The sequence below is a fragment of the Trematomus bernacchii genome, unplaced genomic scaffold, assembly GCF_902827165.1.
Source record: "Trematomus bernacchii unplaced genomic scaffold, fTreBer1.1, whole genome shotgun sequence".
In the NCBI taxonomy this organism is placed as follows: domain Eukaryota; kingdom Metazoa; phylum Chordata; class Actinopteri; order Perciformes; family Nototheniidae; genus Trematomus; species Trematomus bernacchii.
The window spans coordinates 2,009,091-2,032,254 of NW_022987685.1; the positions used below are offsets into that span (position 1 = coordinate 2,009,091).

The 23,164-nt window shown below is 41.3% G+C and overlaps 1 protein-coding gene across 2 annotated transcripts in view; it reads left to right on the forward strand.

Annotated features, from left to right (window-relative positions):
* The window catches only part of pcxb (pyruvate carboxylase b), a 286,683-nt gene that overhangs the window by 259,430 nt on the left and 4,089 nt on the right, over positions 1-23,164 (forward strand). For both annotated transcript variants that reach the window (XM_034136581.1, XM_034136582.1), the window contains exons 22-24: positions 8,271-8,450; positions 12,849-13,023; positions 13,952-14,025. In XM_034136581.1, coding sequence (XP_033992472.1) covers positions 8,271-8,450; positions 12,849-13,023; positions 13,952-14,025 — 429 coding nt within the window. The remainder of the gene's footprint in view (positions 1-8,270; positions 8,451-12,848; positions 13,024-13,951; positions 14,026-23,164) is intronic.

Here is a 23,164-nt window from a genome sequence, read left to right on the forward strand (position 1 = left end):
ATTTGTTCCCCAGCCATCTCATTTTAATTAGCTCTCTCTGGTTTGAAATTCTTCTCTCTCTTATTTTTAATCTGTTTATTATTTTTGTGTTTCTTCCACAATGTTCCCTCTATATTCCCCCTCTCCCCGATTTTCTTTCCCACTCCCAAGTTTTCCTCATCAATTCCTCTCCCCATACTCTATCAATTCAATTAAGACTCGGCGGGCTTCACTGCACAAGCCAATGTTGTCTTAATTTGCCTGCTGCTCTGCTCTCTGCTGTGTCCCGTTAGCCCGACGACGGCTGCGTCTCTCACACACACTCGTCGATAAGGGAGAGGGTGTGTGCTTGTCAGATAAAGATGTAAAGTACACACACCACACACTGTGCCGGCACTGACCAACCGAGGGATATACACTGACCATGCTCTCACACACACATGCATCCACCGCCATATCTCTGCAGCTCAGAGCTTTAGTGAAGGATTGTGCTTGTCTGAGGGCTTGATTTATAAACCACTTTAGCCCCAATGTATAAAATAATAGCAAGGCACTCCTCTAGGGCCGTTTATATAAGTGAAATATAATGTGTGATTAGGATCAGGTCCAAAAGGGCTCTTCCTTGGCCAATGCTACATCCTTTCACCAAGTTTAATGAAGGACCCGTATATATTTTCACGGCTAATTTTGGATTTAGAAAATATCAGTTTTTATCAATCACTGCCCCACCTTACCATGACCAAACTGTTGTTATGTCAGAAGTTGAGATGTTTAATCCTCATCACCATTTCAATCAAAGTAATTAGCTTTAACTTATTCCTTATTTTCTTAGCTTATTATTGCTGTTTCCTGAATTATCAGGGAATAAACAGATTTATAGGCTCATTGGCTCCCGCTTAATTCCAAATGAGAAGCCATGAAAAGGCTGCGACTAGTCAGAAATGTGTTTCCGTAAATGCTCATAAGCCTAACTGTTTGATATCTCAAAACTAATTCCAGTATAATCATAATGTTGCTGAGCATCCAGTGCAAATGTACCCAGACTGCCAGAATCCATGGGCATGAGTCACAATTATAAAGGACTTTGTTGAGGATATAAAAACACCCGTAGTCTTCCTTCGCATTAATGCTGATTTCATTAGTCCGTTGAAAAAGTTTTAAAACAATGCAGCCATGACGTTTGCATGTACCACGTGATTAGTGCCAGTGTATGTTTGCACACTGCTTGTAAAAAGTAAACTTGAGACAGAGTGTGTGTAGCTAGCATGAAATGGGATAAGAAAGTAAATGGCATGTATTTAAGAGCTGCTGGTATTAGTATAGTATAAAACTATTATAATGCCGTCTTGCCCTTTTTTCCATCCTTAATAATTCAATGGATTCTTAGTTTATGCTGTATTTATCCCAACAGTCAATCGATTGATTTCAAATGGATGATATGCAGGTGCTGTTTTCTAGAAGAGAGCAGTGCTCAATTCAAACAGGAAGCCATTGAACAGTCTGTCAGGTGGAGGAACCTTGAAGGCGGAGCAGCTGATGCAGCCGAGTGGTGACAGCAGACAGGGATTTATTTGTTCTTCATACAAACGTTGTGCAGCATGGCGTCATTTATCCTGCCGACGCACACCTGCAGGTCCTCGTCCCCTCATCGTCCTCCTGCTCACGTCCTCTAGTTGTGTTTTCTGCCAGATAATAACATGGAAGAAGTCCTCTCCTCTTGTTCTGAAGCTTATTATTATTAATGTGTTGCTTAAGGGCTTATTTCCTTAAGCAAGGAACAATTCAACCAAACAAAGATAAACTCATGACTACAGGCTCCGTTAATCTGTGTATGTTTTTTTAATCTTATGCGAGGTGTTACGCAACATGTCCAGTAAATGACAGTTAATGATATCTGATTGCACCTTCGCACCATGTTGCAAATAGACAGCATGAGCGTTTTATAAAAGTATCAGTAAAGCAGGAGGAAAATAAGACTGTTCAGGTTTCTCCAAAGATATATATAAATAATAATATATACTATACAACAGATTTTTTCCAATGAACCGCTAGCTCTATCAAATGTCCATCACAATTACCTAAAGCCAATGATCTCTCTAAAGGAATACTTTTCTAGACATTGTTCTAAGAGTAAGATTGACACCACTTAAGAATGCCAGCGTATTTGAATTGAAATCGAGATATCGTTCTCTGCTTTATATACATATTATTTATTATTTCTCCAAATCTGATCCAACTACTGTCTTAAACGTATTACTCAGTATTGTGCGCGTGCATTTAAACATGGTGTTTGTGTAGCTGGAATATTTGTTGTATCTGTTGGTTCAGTTGAATGCACTTGAGTTCTTATTTAATATTCATTGTATTGTGTTACATTTTCGGAGGCATTGACTAAAGTAGGCTTACCAATGCAGCTACTTCACAAAGACTTGTTTTGATTGAATTACCAAAAGAAAATTGACTCTTGTTTCAGCTCAATTTATTTTAATAATAATGTATAATGCTTTAGGTGTCATAATAATATATAATAAACCAGTCAACACATCAGGAGGCAATGTAGACTGTTAGGTCTGTTTGTCAGCAGAATTACAGAAAAACGACTTGCTGGATTTCGGAGGGTGCAGCAAGGGCAAAAGAAGAACTCATTATTTTGTTTAGTGTATTGGAATCACGCGGCGGATACGCTCATTATTCTCCACTTATGGAAACAGCCTTGGCGGAGGTCTCTGCTCTCCCAGGGCCTCTCCAACTCTGCGCTCCTCTTCCTCTGTTTCCCTCCGCTCCTCTTCATCGCTCAGCCTCATCTGCCGCAACATGAGCTTGTCAATACAAGGAGGACAAGTTGTATTTGTGTGTATGTTCTGTCTTTTCTCCTCTCCCTAACTTACTCTGTCACTTCCCTTTTGGAAGTACAGACACGTCTCCACTCACCTCCACTCTGTGTCTCTCGCAGGTGGAGCCTCTCCTCTTGTTGCCTGTGGGGCTGCAGATGTCTATTACTCTTGTCTGTTCTGCTCTCCTCCCCTCGGTTCATCTGTCCATCCCTTTCTTTCTCTCTCTGCCCCTCTCTTAATCATCCTGTCTGCCGTCTCTCCCTCTCCACTTTCACTTCGACTCATCTCCTCCTCCACGGCTCCCTCCCACCTTCCCTCATTTCGATTACCCTTCCTTCATGTATCTCTAATCTTTCTATCGTTTCTCCTCCTCCTCCTCTGAGTCTCTCGTTATCGCTCCTCTCTCCCGTCTCCTCCTCTCCTGACACGTACCATTCTTCACTCTGCCCCTTGTTCTGCTGGCTAGCACTATTGTGTGTGTGTTTGTGTGCCTGCTTTCTCACACTCGCACAGATGCACACTCTGCTGCGGATGATATAATCCTTTGCCCATTAGGGGAGTTCAGGTTTGGATAGAGTTGCATAACAAAACAAATTCAAGCAAATTACACAGACCGAAAACACACACAGAATCACTGACACACACACACACACACACACACACACACACACACACACACACACACACACACACACACACACACACACAGGCACCAGATTTGTGCTGTCAGGAGTGCAGCAACACTTATGGAGAGCTGTGCATTAGTGGAAGTCAGAAGGAGGGACAAAAGGCAGCAGAAGAGGACTGTGTGAGAGCTAACATGCAGATAGATGGAGAGGGCAGGTCAGCGCTGAGAGATGGAGCTGGACGAGAGTTTAGAGGGTCGTGTGTGTCAAGTGTGATGATACGAGGCTGTGTGATGAACTGTGTAAGGTTACAGAAGAGTTTAAGTGTGTGTGAGAGAGGCTCAGGGTGCTGAGGGCAACGAGCAACCTTACTGAAGATGGAAAGGCACTAGATGCTTCTGTCCACTGTTCATATGGGAATTAAATGTTAAAGTGAAGCTGAGGTCAACTGAGAGAATTCTTTAAGATGCAATAGCCGATGGGGGCCATAAGTATGAAAGAAAGTCATTTTTGTGTGGATTTTCTTTTTAAGTCTTTCAGATTGAGAGAAAATTGCTTTTCTCTTTTGTTAGGGAACCACATCGCTTAACTTTTCAAAGTTGTCTCACTCTTACCTACAGTAATACGCCGTGTTACCATACTTTAAATCAGCTATAGTTAATGCTTAATCATTTTCTTTCATCTCACCTGAACATTATATACAATAAAACAGACAATTTACTCGTTGACCTTATAGCTTACATCATCTTCAGGCAAATAAACGATGTAATGCAACATAAAAAAACATGACATAAGACATTTATTCCAAACGACTCACTAGCTAAATTTCACATCTTCTTGACTGCTCAAGATCCACATTTTTTTTTACATTTAACTGTTTGATTTCTTTACTGAAATATTAAAGCCCCATAAAGCTGCTAGTGGCCGATGGTCTGCATCTTCCAGAATGTGCAGCTGGCTTTAGATTTTGCCTTTTTTGTGCATTTAGTTTGTTCAGAGTTTCAAAAAAAGAGATTACTTACATCAGTCCAACTGAGGAGAACACTACAAATTAAGTGTCTTTTTTGTGTTACATCAATGTTTACAAGCATTGCTGTTTTGGAGGGGAAGAAACTATACAATGAAAATGTCACACGCTTAGATCCCTAACCTGAAAGTGTAATTATCTTGTTAACAGTGTTTATAAATGACAGAGGTGTGGACTTCTGACTGAGACGGATCAGCAGCGAGAGTCGGAGCAGGGGAAATCAGATTGTTCTAACCCAGCTCGGCCAGGATGTGATTTACCTCACTCCTCGTCCAAAAGTATAGGAAAGCTCACACATCATGCGCGGCTCACACACACTGTTGGAAATAAGATTTTCTTTTCCTGTGTGAGGCACCCAGAGAGTTGGAGGTGGGTAATTTGTCAACGGAGATTGATAATGAGCACATTCTCGATGTTGCCGTGGATCAAGGGGAAGAGAAATAATCGGCCGTGGGACGGAGGGGGGGATTCATGAGGAGTAAAGACTCAAAACCGCAGCTGTTAGTGTGAAGACAGAAGATATGAGGTAAAGCAAAGCGGATAGGGATGGAGTACAAATGATTGTTCATCAAAAGAAGAGAAACAATTCTTAACGTTGCAGAGAATAAAAGAGAAAATAGATTTTGAGACAGAGGAAACAAAGGAGACGGTTGAATGTAGAAGAGGAATGCACAGTCACGCTACCTTCTGTGTTTCAGATAGATTTCAAATAACTCAGCAGTGATTTTTTTCTGGTTCCCCAGCTTTAGAAAGTTAATGGCCTCACAGGGGATTTCCGCAGCCCTTTCAAATCTCTTAAGCTTTTCTGTAAATAGTCATTCTGTTAGAGCAATGTATCATTATCCGCTCTATTCACAAACCCAAACACACTGAGCTTCAGGTGTCGAGGCAGGGAAGTGCACACTTGTTTCAATCAGCTTGCAAGGCTGCTTTGAAAACCGTTGTGAACAGTGTTACCATCCTGAGCTGCTATTAAAATAAAGCTTGGATTGTTCTGAAATTCCCCAATTTAAATCTGCAGGGAAAATATCTGTGTACACAGACGCTTCGTGTTTTTGGTTCTCCATCTGTCCCTCCGTCCCTTTCTCGTTAATCAGTCATCGCAACAGACTAACAGAAGGGCATTCTTCAAATGTAGCACAGTCCACTCAAACACAAAGATAAATTGCCCGCTTCTACTAATTTTGTTTGTTTTTTAGATGTATAAACTTTCTAAATTGTTGAAATAGTAGAATAAAAATGTATAAAAACAGAGTAGAAATATGATGGTTAAAGTTAAAAGTTCACTGTGAATTCACAAAATACATATTATTCAATAATTCATACACTATTATGATAATTTCACACAAACGTCTTATAGGAAAAAGTGGTGAAGGGAGGACATTTTGGATTGGAGGAACTGATGGATGTACAGCTAGCTATTTGTAACTCCACAGAGAAGTCTGTAAATGTTAATCTGGAAAAGTGTGGAATTTTGAAATGTTTGGAAACCCTGCAGGAAATGATAAAAAAGAAAACGGTACAATCTAATTGCTCTAGTATAGTACTCCTTTAGTCTCAGAGCAGGTACAGTATGATTCACTTTGATGAAAAAATAATATATATAGAAAAAGTGTATTTTAATTGGTAGCATTCTTTCCATTAGCACTGATGTGTTAGCCCAGTGTACGATCTGTAAGAATGAAGAGGTGGTCTGTATCCTGTCATCTCCAGGGACCAAAGGCTCTAACACAAACACACACACACACACACACACAAACAAATTAGACTGTGCTTGTTCAAAGACTAAAGTGATCTCCGGAGATCAGCGAGCCCCTCAGCCCCAGGGGGGTTGTGGTAATCCCAGAACAGCGTTTTTTAGATGTGTGTGTTTGCTTCAAGTCTTGTGCTTCTCTTTGGCACACATCTCTAGAAATAGGTGTCAGGTTCTCTTTTGGAGAATGTTTGATCTTTATTCAGCCGTCCGCTCTTACTTCTGTCGTGCTGCCATCAGAAATCATCAGAGTGCACTAATTGCCACACTAATAGGCCTTTTTAGTGAGAGGCTTTCTCTTTGTTCTCTAGCTGTTTTCCATTAAGAAATTCCTAGTGAAACTATGAATCACGCTCATACAGGACTAGGGATGGGTATCGTTTGAAATGTATCGATTCCGGTTCCGGTTCTGCTTATCGATTCCGGTTCTTATCGATTCCCCGTTTAGATTCCAAAATTGTTAAAGAAAGAGGTCAAACGTTTAGATAACAAAAATATCTTTATTCTTTTAAGCTTTAACTGACATTTTTACAAATAAACAATATACATGCAATACAAATGTATTGCACAATAGCTGTGCTTTATTTGAACTGAGCTATGCCTGTGGCAAGCTATTAACAGGCATTACACTGTGCCTTGTCTTTTTCTTTTTTAGTGTAGTGGAGCCTCACTTTAGGCGTTTACCGCTATCCATCTTTGGTGTTATGAAGTGACTGAGCTCGTGAACTGTCTACGGGAGGGCGGGGGGAGCCTCGCTGCGAGGAAACTGTGGACCTCTGTCGCCGCAACTTACATGATGCCGTTTAAAAAAATTAAGGACGGTGCCGGCCGTCAACGGCCCGCTGACGACCGGCCGTTCTGTGATTCTCCAGAACACACAGATGGCCAGTCCGCCCTTACCCTGGCTGTATTCCACCGGGTCACCGCGGCGCCGCAGCACAGACGGACCCGGTGGAATACAGGGTCTACCGCATTTTGGAACCGTTAAGCACTGGCATTTTCTTATCGGTTCTCATCTGGAACCGAGTTTCGGTTCCCAACCCTATACAGGACACTGTACTGTATGTCCTCTGCTGGTGGCTCTAAATTATGAGACTAGTTTATAATTTCACAAGAGTTTGGTGTTTCTCTTTCCATCATTTATATTTAATTTTAAAATAAAGCTAGGAACAAGTTGTGTTGTTCCTGCACAGATGTAATTATACGTCAACACTTTGAATAACTTCTAACCACCTTAAAAGCATTCTAAAGAGAATATTATGTATGACAACTATGAGAATAATTATACACTTTGATGTGTGAGTGAGATGCAGAAAGTGATCCAAAGGTTGTTTAAATGTTTTGGGTTAATGGGTCTTTTTATTTGACCTCTCTCTCTTTAATGGTCCGAATACCAGAATCCTTTATTCCGTCTTCATTCATTAACAGAGTAATAAGTGCAATTGATATCAGTGTCCTTTTAACAGTTAAAAAAGAAGACCACTTATCACCATTATGCTAATATGGATAGCTATTACCATAATGAAATGCCATAGTTTTTAGAGAGAAGTGTAGCTCGTGTACCAAAGCCTATGATTAAAGGGACTGTATGGATGTTAGCATTTTTCATTTCTCATTCTGCAGTCGTGGCCCTTTCTTATTCTCAGTGTTTAATCTTCAAAGAAAGCATCCTAATAAAACTAAGAGTCTGTCACCACGTTCCTCTTGATGCACCTGCACACTGCTGACACAAAACCACACAGCAGGACAAAGAAGTGCCGACTGCTAACAGCTGCTACAACTAAAACCAAGATTGCACCAATAAAACAAATCTCTAATATCCTGAATAGATTCTGAGTGAGTTTTCCTGATGTTTGTCAGATTAAAAGGCCAGAGAAGTGATAGCACCTTTCTTTGTTCAGAGCCAACTGAGATATCATCTGCAGAAGCTGCACTTTAATATGTTGTGTACCAGAAATACTAACCTAAGCTGATATTAGCTCTCCTCTGAATCTGAACCAACAGTAGGGATTGATCACAGACAGTAACCCTTGTACCTCTCTCCCTGTCAGGTGACCCCCTCCTCTAAGATCGTGGGGGACTTGGCCCAGTTCATGGTGCAGAACAACCTAACCCGGGCGGAGGTGGAGGAGAGGGCGGATGAGTTGTCCTTCCCCCTGTCGGTGGTGGAGTTCCTGCAGGGATTCATCGGGATCCCACATGGAGGATTCCCCGAGCCGTTCAGATCTAAGGTACACACACACACACACACACACACACACACACACACACACACACACACACACACACACACACACACACACACACACACACACACACACACACACACACACACACACACACACACACACACACACACACACACCACACACACACACACACACACACACACACACACACACACACACACACACACACACACACACACACACACACACACACACACACACACACACACTCTTTCCTCCTGAAGTTAAAGTCTAACATGGATTTCTGACCATTTCCATACAAGAACATGAATAGATTCTAGTTTTATATTCTTCCTCCATGGCACAAGGCACTATGTTTTTGGGTTGCCTGCCTTGAGGGTATTTTTTTAAATGTGTCCAAACCGCCCACATGAACTAACATTAATACTAACTTAATATTCGTGTGCTGATTATGACTTTTTTACGGATAAATTAGGTGAAAATGAAATTTAGACAGACATAGACGTGAAGAACAACTAAAAGGGTTGGTGGAGGACACTGCAGTGAAGGGTGAGATTAAGAGAGGGGTATGAAATGCAATGTGGAACTCCAAAAGATTGTTTTAATGCTATCTCCTAAGGTTAATACAACCACAATATTTATTTAGTTCCATCTCTTACAAAACTTTCTTCCTTTACTTCTACTTTATATGTAAGAACACATGCAGAGAGAATTTGAAAGCCCATCAGTATGCAGCTGCACACACACATTGTGTCACATGCTTAGTTGCAGCTGACATTTGCAAACAGTGGAGAAAACCTTGGTATTGCTCTGTCCTCTCTACTCAGTTTCCCTGCGTCCGTCCCCTTCTCATCTATTCACAACTGCAAATAGCAAGGGAGCAACTAAAGCGACTGAAACACGAATAAAGACAAGTTTGTCACATTCTCCCAAAAACCTGCTGACATATTGGCTTACTTGACATTTCCCCGAAAAGTCAGAGTGTAGATTTTCTATTCCTTGGGGGAAGAAAGGAAACTGGTGAATGTTTTTTCCCCAAATCGTGCTTTTCATAATGTATTATCAGTGAGCTGGCTGCCAACTACAATGTGAAATATTGGGTACGAGACCCTATCCGCACTTTCCCTCAGGACACACACCAAGTCACTGTGTGTGGCGGAGCACATTTTGAGGCCGCGGCAGAGCTTTTGTGCAGAGCCTGATTTATAATTAAAGGATTATTCAAAAGTAGTTACTCATCTAGGTGTAGCAAGCCCACCTTCTGACCCATATCTATGAGGCTGATATCCACACCCATTCATGGCCACTTTCATTTAGTCTAGGGTCGTTTTCTCCTGCCTTGTCAAGTTCAGCTTTTTGCTCCTTTCATCACTTAGCTGTAGGTTTCTCCCTCACATCTTTCCTCCCCTTTGTTTACATCTCTGTGGAAATAACTCCTGACTTCCTGTCACCCTCACCATCAAGTTGTCCTTTCTCTGTTAAATGGAGTAAAGCTGGGAGATTATACGATCAGATATTTGTCATTTAGCCTGCAGGCAATCACTGTCTGCTACCTCTCTATTAGTGTCTCTCAATCGATCTATTTCCCTAAAAGGTGGCATGGGAGTCATTCATACCAAACAGACCGGTTGGTGGAAGTCCGAATCCATGTCAATCTTTAGGTCAGCGTTAAAAATCTTTGTGCTGAATGTCACTTGTTCAGCATCCCACCCTCAATATTAAATGCAGCCGTTTTCACACAGCTCATAGAACTCATTCTCTGCCTGCTCTGATTCACAGTGTCATTCAGCCTTGGTTTAAATGATTTTTGCTTTCCTTTCACAATATTTTGATTCAGACACATTTTGTGCGTCTGTGTTTACATGCGAGCTGTAAGTTTGAGATAAATCTGATTTATTTAGCTGTCACCCTCTGAACATCTCGCAGCCCTTACAGAGAATAAATCAAAAATAATTGGTGTCAAGCTCTTCTAAGTTAGATAAAGTAAAAGTTGTATTTTATCACATTCATTTCCTACAACATTGCTATGTTAGTTGGGGCATTTTGTCTCATGTATCGTTAAATCGTACTCTAGTTTGAATGTTTGTGTCTGTATTTGACTGTTATTACACTATGAGGTGTGATCAGCTTATTAGTGAGCAGCATTTGCAACTTTAAAGATTTAAACACCATTTAAAGCGATGCATGCTACAGTATAGCCGTGAGATATCTGCATCACTGTGAGCTGTTATTTTCTTTTTGATGCTAGTAGCATAAGGAAGTAATGTTTCTTTTAAGGATCTTTGATGGAATTAATTAGTAACAGAGCATTATATCAAATGCTCTCATATGCATTCATTTCTTGAATGCAATTGTATTTGCATGCACAGGAAAATCGTTTTAATTAACAAAATGGTAATTGAGGCGTTCCCTCATTTTAGTTCTGCCAGGCTCAGTTCAGATGCAGCGTGGGTGGACAGAGCGGAGAAAGCTAGAAGGACGGCTGGGCCAGGAAGGGGAGGATGTGGGAGGATAGATGGGGGGGGGGGCATGAGGAGGCCATCAGCAAGCAAGTGGATTCATGACAAAACATTATTGTCAGAAAATCCAGCGCATCCCTCAGAGGCACTGCACTCTGAGAGAGAAGAAGAGAAGGACATCTTGAAGAAAGAATGTTCATTTGTGCACACTCTTTCTCTCTTCTCACACAGTATCTGTCCACTTAAACAATCATACAGTTTCTTGGAGGACGGAATGTTAACGAGCAGCGCCTCCAATGAGCCGGCCATCTTTGAAGTGTCTTCCTCTCACACACACACACACGAGTCAGCTATCTTTGAACTGTTAGCTCTGTGACTAATAGCATTGCATTGGGCCCTTTGTCTGGAGATTTCTGCAATACACACACACACATGCGCCCACTAACACCCCTACACCTGACACCTACACAGAGAGTAGAACATGATGGCACACACACATTTGCAAACATCACATGGATGTATGCAGAGCATGTGAGCACACGGGAGACTAACGGTCAGCTGAATGTTGGACTTGCTGCACACGTAGAGTGCAAATGAGTGGAAACACACATGCAGATTACCGATGCTGTGCTTAGGTGACCATTATTTAAACCTGAATGAAGCTAGAATAAATAGACACACACACATAGAGGTCAGTCGCTAAAGAAGCTGTGCTATTTGCTTTTTATTCTGTGTGAATAGTTCCAAGAAATATTTGCTGAAGCAACTCAATGGGCTACTCCTCCCCTGTGTCATCAAAAGCAAAAAAATATGTTAAAAACAAAACAGAAGCCTTCGGGCCAAATGTCTGTGTCTTGACATAATCTCTTCAGCCGACGTTATAAGTAGCCTCAGATTGATTTTCTATACAAGTCGCGTCAGACCAACAACTGTGTGGGCAGATAAAGCATCCCATCATTAGTCTCGTAGCAGCCTCCACTTTTTCATTCTTTCTCCTATTCTGTTTCTAAGAGGGAACCAGGATGATGGCTGGTGATATGCAGCAACACTGCAGTCTTCTTTGATTTGCTTTTGGCACTTTACTGGAGAGAAAAATATGAGATGGATGGAACTAAAGTGCTTCACTGCAGATCTTAACACAACAGTGGTTTCACTTATATGCAAATGTGAAAACAAATAACTAGCATTTAGTTTCTTTTTCCCTCTGCTTCAAGTGTTTCTCTCCCTCCCTTTCTTCATCTTGTAGCACTTCCGCGTGCATCTCCATCTTCCCCCTCTCACCCTGTCAGCAGCTTTTATCCAGTGGTGAAGTACAATGTGAGGTTTTATACATCCCACATGCTTTCAAGCCCTGTGGGGATACAACGACTGAGAAAGCATTCTGCAAGACTTGGAATAAAAACGTTACATGATGTTTGTTTCCCCTTCCTGTAGCCCCCTCAAACACAACTCTTAGCCTTTATTTCACCTGGTTAGTCCCATTCAGATTAAGGAACCATTTTACAAAGGAGACCTAGCTAAGAACAGCAACAATATAGAGTTTCAATTCCCTCAAAATCAAGGTCACATGGCATTGTTTGAGACATGGATCAAGTTTATGGACAGAACTTTTATTGATTTGCTGCAACAAGCCAGTGTTTGTTAATGTTTTCGTGAGCCATGTCCTGTAATTGATTTATACTCCAGACACAGCTTATGTTTCACTTAACGATAGCGTTCTCTCTTTCTGTTCAACCTGCTTCATCAAGCATTGTTGTCTTCGCACTTCTCAAGGCAGGTGGTTCAGAAAACGACGACGCAACTGTGGAAGAGAGAAAATCAAAAGAACATCCATATCTATTTCGGCTTAAAATATATAAATTCAAGCATGCTTTGAAGTTTAAAGTCAGTCTGTAGATTATTCCATGCAGAGAAACTAATCCTCTGCTCCCCTGTTCTCTCTTCTCCCCTCCTATCCCAGGTGCTGAAGAATCTCCCTCGCATTGAGGGTCGCCCCGGCGCCTCTCTGCCCCCCCTTGACTTCAAGTCCCTGGAGGAGGGTCTGCGGGCGGCACACAACGATGAGATCACCCCCGAGGATGTGATGTCAGCAGCCATGTACCCCAAAGTGTTCCAGGAGTTTAAGGAATTTACAGGTGAGTGGGCAGACTTGATAGTTATCACAGCCATTATCTTCAAGTTCATGTTTAATCTTTTAGTTATTGTTCATTTAATCAAATGAGATCTGTAATTATAAACCAGATTGGGTTCATGGCTTTTGGTCTGGGTCTCCCTGCTCATTCTAACCTGTACTCTGAGGTACTTCCTGAGGCTTGAAATAAGCAGCCAACCGGTATTAAGGAACATCCAAGGTTAGCCATCAGGTAGAGAATGTTTGATTTGTATTTTTACTTTCAGGAGAACAATCAGATGCTTCAGATTCAGGCGAGAGTGCAGTTGAGCCCCGAAGCCGTAACAACACCTGTCTCAGGTGGTGCATTTGAATAATGCACATAAGAAACCAGAACAGCAAGAAGTGGTGCTGGGGGGGGAAATCAGCATAACCAGTAACAGCATTTTTAAGCAGGTGTGAAGTACACGCAGCCAGCAGCAGCAGGAGGCAGAGAAGCCTGTGATGTTGAAAGTTTAATAGAAATCCTTCTTCAGTGGAATTTCAAACTTTACTGGAAGTTGTTTAAAGCCGTAACAGTTCCATTCAGCTGCCTGGATTAAAACCAGCTTAATTGTTGCTTCAAGGAGTCAGGAAATGTCAGCGTTACGTTACCTTTTAATGAGACGCTTTAATAGTGCAGATGTTCCTGAACTGCTCGGCTTCAGTCTGAACATAGCCTTGAAACAAATCTGAACCTCTAAAGTATTTTCTAATACCGTTTCAAAATATAATTATAAGAAACTAAACCCTTGGGAATTCAGTGATTTCCTGTAGAGCTAATGTCACTATCGTGTACAGTGTAAAAGAACAGACATGGAGTTTGAGACGTCGTTAACCAATAAAGATTTTCATTTTGGGTCTTTGTCTTCTTTGCCGCTGATGTCAAGTTTGTCTCTGTTTCTATTCCCCAGCTAACTTTGGTCCAGTGGACTGTCTCAACACCCGGCTGTTCCTGGACGGACCCAAGATCGCTGAGGAGTTTGAGGTACACAACGCATACTACACACTGAGTACCATTTTTAGACCAGAACTTCAGGGGGGCACTCTGCACGATTTACAGATTAAGACCATTTCCCAACAGATGGCAGATATGGAAAGACATGAGAATCCACTAGACAGCAAGCCTCTAATGAAAAGCTGTTGCATTAAGTGTTTTGGGACCTGACCTTTATATTGTGAACTAAAGGTCAGGATATCTTTGCTTTTGCAGAACATATTTAGCCCTTTTTCTTTAAAAAAAACATGAACAGATGCCATGCTAACATTAACCATTAAATAATATTGCTTGAGAAGAGTGAACGCTTTTGATTTGTGTTCAAAAGACCACAGACCAGAACTAAAGCAGAATAAATGCACTTTTATAGCGCATTTGTAGTTATGCAAGCTAAAAATAAAGATAAAGAAAATGTACAAATGACAGCAAAATACCTTCAAAATCACAATCAAACGTGAACAAGTGTGTACTCATTTATTGTATTAATTGCGTTGAAGGTCCCCTTAAGAAAAGTCATCATCGGCAGGATATGATTTGATCAGTGCAGAGTCACAGTTGATGACACATTGGGGAGTACGGAGATATTAGCACTTTATTAAGGGGACACAAACTGTGTTTCTGATCCCTCCAGCCACTGGTTGGCCTCTCCCCACAGACATGACGGATTGATTTTGTCGTGAGATGTTGGAGAGCGGCCGCTGAAAGGCACTGAGGGCCCATACTGTACTATTAGAGACCAAAATATGACCTCACTTATCTCTGAAGCTTGTGCCATTAGTTTGTTGTCCAACAGGGAGGCGGCTGTATCAAATAAAGGAGTTACATTTGCTTTGCACTCAAATAAATCAGGGGCACAGGAATGTATCAGTCTCTTAATGAGAGGATGTGAATTAGCTGTTAAATGTTCCCGGGGATATTGGCATCTAAGTAGGACAATTATTCAGAATCAGCAGGTTGGAAATAATGTTCAACATACGTGAAGATGCAGTCAGCAGAAATACTCCACGATGTCGGCTGTCCTAGAAAGCTTCTCTCAGTCCAGGAGCGAGCAGGGTGGAAGACGCAGTTTTTATCAGATAGCTCAGACAGAGGTTGAGGAGAATGACAGAAGTTACAACTTTGACGAACAAAACTCAAACTAAAGTGATTGTTCAGGTCCAGATTGAAGAGTGTGTAGAGACTAGTGAAGGTAACCTTTGTGACAGATGTCAAAATCCAGACGTTCGATCAAAGAGACAATTTGTTTTTCTGCAGGAAGAGTCTGTCACTCAACATGTGATCAGAAAGGAAATATGCCTTTGTACTCTATTCAAAACTTTTTCCTAACTTTTCTATTCGGTAATGGGGAGGAAAACTACACACATGCAGAGTTGGAAAATCTAAAGGTTTTTTCGAAGCAACACTTCAGTTGTAAGGACACTGAATATAAATATTATTCCATTAGAATTTAGCTCAGCAGTAAACTCAAAACTGTTGTTCCACAATATTTGGCTGAGAAAAACAGTGTAAAAGCTGTTAATAGGTTTCTAACTCTAAGTGTTTGAGACTGTGATCAGATGGCTGCGGTGTGAAGCCATCAAACAGGAAGTGAGACGAGTCAGAGAGGATGGCTGTGACATTTTGTGTGGCGATCATCCCCTCTTTAGCTCGCTCTGTGGGTCAGTCCATGATAACCTCCACACAGAGGAGGCTACAGTTTATCATGGAGGTCGGTGTTGGTGAGATTCAGAGTGCGTGTGATGTACGGAGTGCAGCTTTTATGAATTAACGCTTATCGACTGCAGCTCTGTAGCAAACCTGCCTCTACGATTCCTAAAGTGGGCAGCATGATGTTGTTGATTGGTATTAATTATGAACTCTGTGCATGTTAAGCAAAAAGTAGTGGAGCTATCATTCTGAGTTGTTACTGAAATTCCTGGACTTGGTTTGGTGTGAGCTTAGGGATAACAAAGTTAGGAGAATATACAAAATACAAATGTATCCTCGCAGAGCTATTTATTTATCTTGATTGGTTATGGTCTGTGTTATCAGAAGGTTGTAGTTTTTGGATTAAGACATTTTTTGTTGATTTTTGAAGTATTTGGCGCATTGAGCACAAGAAGCTGAATAAATAGCACCCATTTCCCCTCAGTTTACATTTGTTCCATATTTTATTTTCATAGCTTAAATCAAAACATTTGTTATTCATTGATAAAAAGAAAACCCATGACAACACTAAAAGTAATTTTAATTAGTTCCAACCATCTGTGACTTGCATCTCTCTGGAAAGTAGCTGCGTGCACATCTCCAGATCCGCTTCATCAGATGGACAGTAGTGGCAAGAAGCAAAGTAACAAAACAGCGCAGCTCACGGATAAATGGTCTTCTATTGATTGTGGGCAAAACCACAACCAATTGCCCACAATAAAAAAGACTGAAGACCTTGTATTTTCCCAAGGCTCCTAAGCTTCACTTCACACTCCTCCGTTTACCAGTATTATTTATAATCCTACTAAGACTAACACAACCTCATTTATTATAAATTAGATTGTTTCTTACAATATGTTCTCTCATTATGCGTAGGGCAAAGATTGAACAGAGTGATTTGCAGCGGCTCGAGGCCTCACGTTTGATTACAGTTTCATTTCACTGCAGCACGACGGATTCAGGCGTGTGTTAATTGATTTTATATTAGGCGGGACATGTAGAGCCCTGCTCTGCTGCCGCATTACTATCAAAGAATCAGGATCTGCATTGATTGCGCTAATCTGGTATCGACCTCAAAGAAGGGCAGACCCCCCGTCCTCCTTTGTTGTAAACCCCCCCCAGGGTGTGTGTGATTAGAGACAATAGAGAGGAATGGTCAGACCACCGACCACTGATTTATAATAAGTCTTTTAATATTTAAATTAGTCTTTTTTTTAGCAGCTGTGGCAGATATTTGTTTGAAGCCACAGGTTGGTTTGTGCTGCTATGCTTCCTTTTCAAATTCTTACAACACTAAATAGTAAGGTTGAATAAATTGTTCTTGATTTCTAGTTCAACACAAATTGCTCAACAAGCCACAAAACCCTTTACAGCTACAGTTGAAGTGGAGCATAAATACTCCTGATTTTCCAGCTGGCCAATGGCAGTATTGGCTTCCCTTGCTGTAAAAATTGATTTTCTAACGGTGTCTTATTTAAAGTGAGACACCTTGTTTTTAACCCGACTCACTTTGCGTGTTCTCCCCTCTAAATAGAAAACCTGTCATTCAGAAATTCCCCAAAAGCAAGACTGTTGTTTTGTTTTTCCAGCCTCACTTCTCACCTCCCATCGCTGCTTTTTATCTCACTCCGTCACAACTGTTGTCACTTTCAGACGCCAGGACTTCTGCTCAGAATCCTTCACAGCCCAGGAACAAACATGATGGCGACTCCCTCCAGATCAGGTCCGATTAGCAGCACCAGACTGGAGAGGGAGGAAAACATGTCAGAGAAAATCAGCCGTCACTTGTAGCGTTTCTGTTGGTTGTCTGCTTCCTTTTGAAGTGCAGAATTCCTCAAGGGCAAAAACAAGCTCCTATATTAATATAAAAATACATGCAGTAATAACTTTATTAATACAGCACTTTGAAGGAATGCAGTGAGGCATTTAAAATCTGAAATAAATCACAAATAAAATACATAAAAATAACATAAGATAAAAACAATAATACAAAATAAATAAGGCATATTGTAAGTAGAAAGTGCCAACATCTGATATTTAGTATTTCAATTTTTTTTTTTTTTTTTTAAACTGATGCTTATATAAGTACTTGGTTCATATGTGCTTCTCCATTTATGATAGATACATTTATGAAGACACATAACTGGACATTGATCAAAAAAATGATTTAAAAGTGCTTTGTAGTACATTTGGTATAGACTGTGTCGGATTATGTGTCTGCCTACAAGTAGAACACACCATGTGATGCATGTGGCAACGTTGTGTCTTCCGGTTCTATATTTTTGTCCCTGTTATTTCTCGTTAAATATTAATGATCTCACACTTGTAGATATATATCACTGGGGAACATTGAGTTGCCCTTAGTCTTGATGTGTGGAGTTTTTGTTGATATGATGTACTGTGTGCATACCCAGGACAGCTTGATGTGAGCGTTATAAAATGTTAGAGGCTGAGAGTCTGTAGGCTGTGTGAATGGAAGCAAAGCATTGTTGTTAAATACACAGACAGGTATGTGGGTGTTGAGAAGGGCCAGAGTGACCAACACAATCGGTAATTATTCAGTGCTTATTAGAAGCATTTTTCTTTGCTCTCATGCGTGGTGACCTTTGCAATTTTGACGGCTTTGTTGAAAAACATTTGGCATTGTTAAAACCGAGAGAAGAGCCCTGAGGAAAGTAAATATCTCTGTGCTACGAAAACAGTTTGTCAGTTTAAATACAGGAGAGTATCATGCACTCCATACTCCTCCTACTGCTGAGTGCACGTGTACATGTCAGCATTGTTGGTGTAATCTCCCACACATACCTGTACAAAGATAAACAGAAAGTGTAATGCAGCCTAACAGGGTTTTGTAGAGGATGAATGTGCAACATGGCAGCTGAACGGTCTGCATCACAAAATGAATGGGTTTCCGAAGAGACACAAGCCTTTGTTGGTGTTTGTGATAAATCCGCAGTGACAGCCACAGTCCATGACAGATGACTCCGCTGAACATTACCATCCGCACGGTTACCTGTGTATTTGGAACAAAAATAGTTTTGAGCTCTTGGCGGCTACCGTGTGAAGCACGCAGTGGAAATCTTTATCGAAACAGATTTAAGCACCAAATCTTTTCTGAGCGCTGAGCTAGACCTAAAGCCCTGAGTTGTTGATGTTGTGGGAAGTAGATATAAAAGCTTTCACAGTAATCATTTGGCATAGGTAAGCACTTCATTTCAAGCCTGTTGCAAATCCACTGCGAGAGCCTTATCAGAACTCCGAGCCAGGAAGATTTCTGTTAGTACTGAGTGAGTGTGTGGGTAAACACAACGGCTACCGCTTTGTAATGTAGTATAATCACATCAAAGAATAATTCTTCTCCAAAATTACCCCTTATAAATCAATTACCATTACATCTTGAGAAATAAAGGGGTCTGAGTTTAACAACAGAAAAACTATATGAAAACATCTCTTTACAAAATCTCACACAGTGCAGTATAATCCAAATCTAATTGAGTGAGTCCTATGCTCACGACTTCAGCATTAAGAGTACTACCCCGTTTACTTTAATTCATTAAGACTTTTCTGCTTTTTTTCTTCATAAATGTATTGTAACCAGGGGTTAGACATTGATATACAGTTGAACATTTATATTCCATAATGTCTGTAATGATTCTGAGTTGTATATCACCACATTCGCCCATGTATGAATAGCCTTTTAAAGGATCAAAAAACACTTTGTAACTAAAGTATCTGAAGGCCATTTGAGGGCATACACATATGAATGGATGACAGGTCCACCCATCGCTGTCCTTCACCCCCCCCCCACAAACACACACACACACACACACACACACACACACACACACACACACACACACACACACACACACACACACACACACACACACACACACACACACACACACACACACACACACACACACACACACACACACACACAGAGGAGGTGAAAAAGACATCAACCTAACTGGCATGTGCTGATGACTCAGTGTTCTATTAATCATGTTTGATGGAAATATAAACAGATTTTCACAAACATGGAGCCAGTCATACACGCCCTGTCAGTGCTAATGTGCACCGACACCAACACATGGCGCTGATCTCATTACTCTGTCACTGACAACACGCGTCATTAATAAAGTCAGATCGGAGGCATACTGGGAAACTTGTTTCAGATGTTTTATAGCAGCAAAAGGGTAAGCAGTTAAATATGACATGAAAAGCTCTGCGCTGGAGGGGAACAATCTGCGAAGAAATGTGAGGGCTATATAGATATGAAACATACATAATGCACAAGAGATTACATCACAAGTATGGTACTAAAAGCAAATGGGAGGAATATGGCTGCTTTGATAGAACTGTATATCTTGAATCCTTTTAGTGCCGTTTGTTTGAACGTTAAAAGGTGAGGTTAGGAAGTGACACATCGGCAAGTGAACAATAATCATGACTTGAATTTGACCTTGAGTCTGTGAGTTATATCTCCACTCCATTATTTGTTAAATGACTGCTTGAATGTTTTGGTCAAAAATCTTAATGAGCCGTGGAATTGGACCAAAAATGAAAGACGTAATTAAAGCCGACTGCCGGGGGAAGAGGTTGTCCTAATGCAACTCTGCTCTCATAAATATCAACACAGTGCTCTGAAGTCGTGTTTTAGCTCCGTTTAAAACTAGCTTACATACAAACGGTTTCAACTTAGGCAAAAACACCCTTAAAAGGTTCATAAATGTGCAACTTTTCAAAGAGGTGCATACTGTATATTTCATGTGAGCGGTTGTGAGGAGATGTAATGTTGTCGTTGAAGACTGTCGGAAGGGAAGGCAGTTGTGTTTTTTCGGCTGCCAGGAGATTGACAAAACCGTATAAGTTGGAGAGAAACAGAGAGATGAAGATTGAGTTCCAGAGAGAGAGCAAAGGCATGCAAAGAAAGCTTTTGTTACCAGATACTGAGTGAGGAAAATACATGAAGAGTCAGAGCTTCCACAGGAAGAGAGATGCAGAATGAAATTGAGATCAATACATACCTGCAGTAGAGTGTATTTCCGTCTTCGCACTGAGACTTAGTTTGGAATATCAATGGAGACTCGGCAGCAGAGATGCCAATGTGAGAAACCAAAAAGATGAGAGGGGAAGGGTCGACTGACACAGACGGATAAAAGAGAAGAGAGGCAGAAGGGGCCAGATGAGGGAAATTAACAACGGCATGGCAAACAGTGTGGCTCCAGAAATGGGGAGAAAAATAACAATACACAACGGAAAGCTGACACACACGGGAGGACTGACAAAGAGAGAGATTGAAAGCCTGACAGGGAAAGTTGGACAAATGGAAGGTTGGGAAAAAAATGAGTTTCCGACCAGTGAGATGAGATATTTGAGCAGAGGCGTGAGATAAATGAAGAAGTACAGTGGCTGGTGTCAAAGGAAAAACACAGCAGTGACCAGAATGATATGAGGAGGGAGGAGAGAGGGCTTAGTCTTGAGACTAACTAACAGAGATTACAGGTGGACTCAACTCTGGAGAAGTGTCTTGTCTCGTTGTCTCTCAGGTTGTCATTGTCATACTCTGTTTGATGTAGCACATTTATCATGAAGTGGGTAATTAGCAGTTTTTTAAACCAGGCTTCAAAAATGTTGATTTCTTCTGTAAAGTTGGGCATCTTATGTATTAGTTTATAGAGATTGTTCCCTATAGAGCCAACCAATAAGGCGCCATTCGAGGAACTGCAGCTTTGGCATAGGTTATCCATATTTCAACATCAGGACTAAGACTAGATAATGTTGCCTTTACCGAGGCCAGTGTTGCATTCTTTGCTCCTTTGATGGTCCGTTTAACAGGTTCTGTTTCCGAGTTGTTGTCCACCTGTCAGAAACTACATTTTCTGATTATTCAGATGCCACATGAATGCAGCACACATGCGTAGTGTAGTCAGTTCAGTTATTGATAGTTGACATGTTTCATGTCCAATATTTGGTCTCTTTGAACACAATGTTTTGGTCACATAACAAAGGAAAAGGCACATTTTGTATTATAAAATGAATGATGGTTGGATTCCATTTAGCTTTTTCTTCAGTTTCCTTGCGTTGAGTTCATGTCTCTGAATTTAAGCAGTGCTCATATGAACACCTTAGTCACAATTACAACTGAGAAACTCAAAAATGTTTAATAGATTGAGATAAATTAGATTTCTGGACAGTTAAACACAAATGGGTAGCTGATAAGAGCAGATAGCCGCACATGCTATGCAGTTTATTAGTGTAAAATACAGAGATAAGATGCCATTAAACATGTATTTAATGAGGTACTCATCAATCTGTCTATGGCGCGTTTCCACTACACGGCCTCGCTCGGCCCCGCTCGGTATGGCTGGGCCTCGTTAGGACTGGCTCACTTTATGGCGCATTTCCATTACAGTTTAGGAACTGGGGTAGTATCTATAGTAACGCAGTGTAGGCGGAGCCGTGACGTGATCTTCAGAGGACCCCAGAAAAACAACACAGCCGTTAGCTGTTAGCACTCAGAGCTCACAGCTCCTCATATATGTTCAGAAACTAGACAAAAGTTAAACAAGTACAAACCACAGACTGCCTGTGTCATGGTGAATACAGTCGCTGCTTTATTTATGTCTGTATAGGCCGTTGTTGTGAGTGTGGACGGTCGGAGCATATACTGCGTTAGCTTAGCCAATCTCCATTTAGAAAACAAGCATTTTAAAAGGTTTTTCGCCTGCCGTCTGTCTGCAGACTTGACAAAGCATTAATTCATGGTTTTTACTAACCGGTATCAGTATGTTGTTACTTCGGCATCATTTTGAAACGTGTATTACAATTAAATCACGGTCAAATATGTTCATCTTGTTGTAGTTGTAGCCCCCTTGCCAGCGATTCTCTCTCTAGTTTAGCATACTCAGCCCGACTCAGCCTCGTTGTCTCTGGCCCTAGACCCACGATTTTATGAGGCCAGAAAAACTGTGAATTAGGACCCGCCGGCCGGTACTAGGCCAAGTGGAAACGCAACCAAAAACGGGCCACTGACGTCACAACCCTCTTAAACCGTGCTCCGCGCTGTAGTGGAAACGCGCCATAATGCTGCGTTCACACCGGACGCGATGCGACTATTCGCTTCGCTCTAATCGCTCCTATCGCATCGCTCTAAACGCTGGAGGTTCACCGCGGCTGCCAGCTGTGTTTACTCGCATCATTCAAACAAGACGCGCTGGCTCGGGAGCTACAACTACAACAAATGAACATATTTTACCGTGATTAAATTGTAATACACGTTTCTAAATGATGCCGAAGTAACAACATACTGATACCGGTTAGTAACAACCATGAATTAAGGCTTTGACAAGTCTGCAGACAAGACGGCAGGCAATTGACTGCATTTGACTTTACATGTAATCGCACCGCCCCCAAACAGCGCATCGCGTCCGGTGTGAAC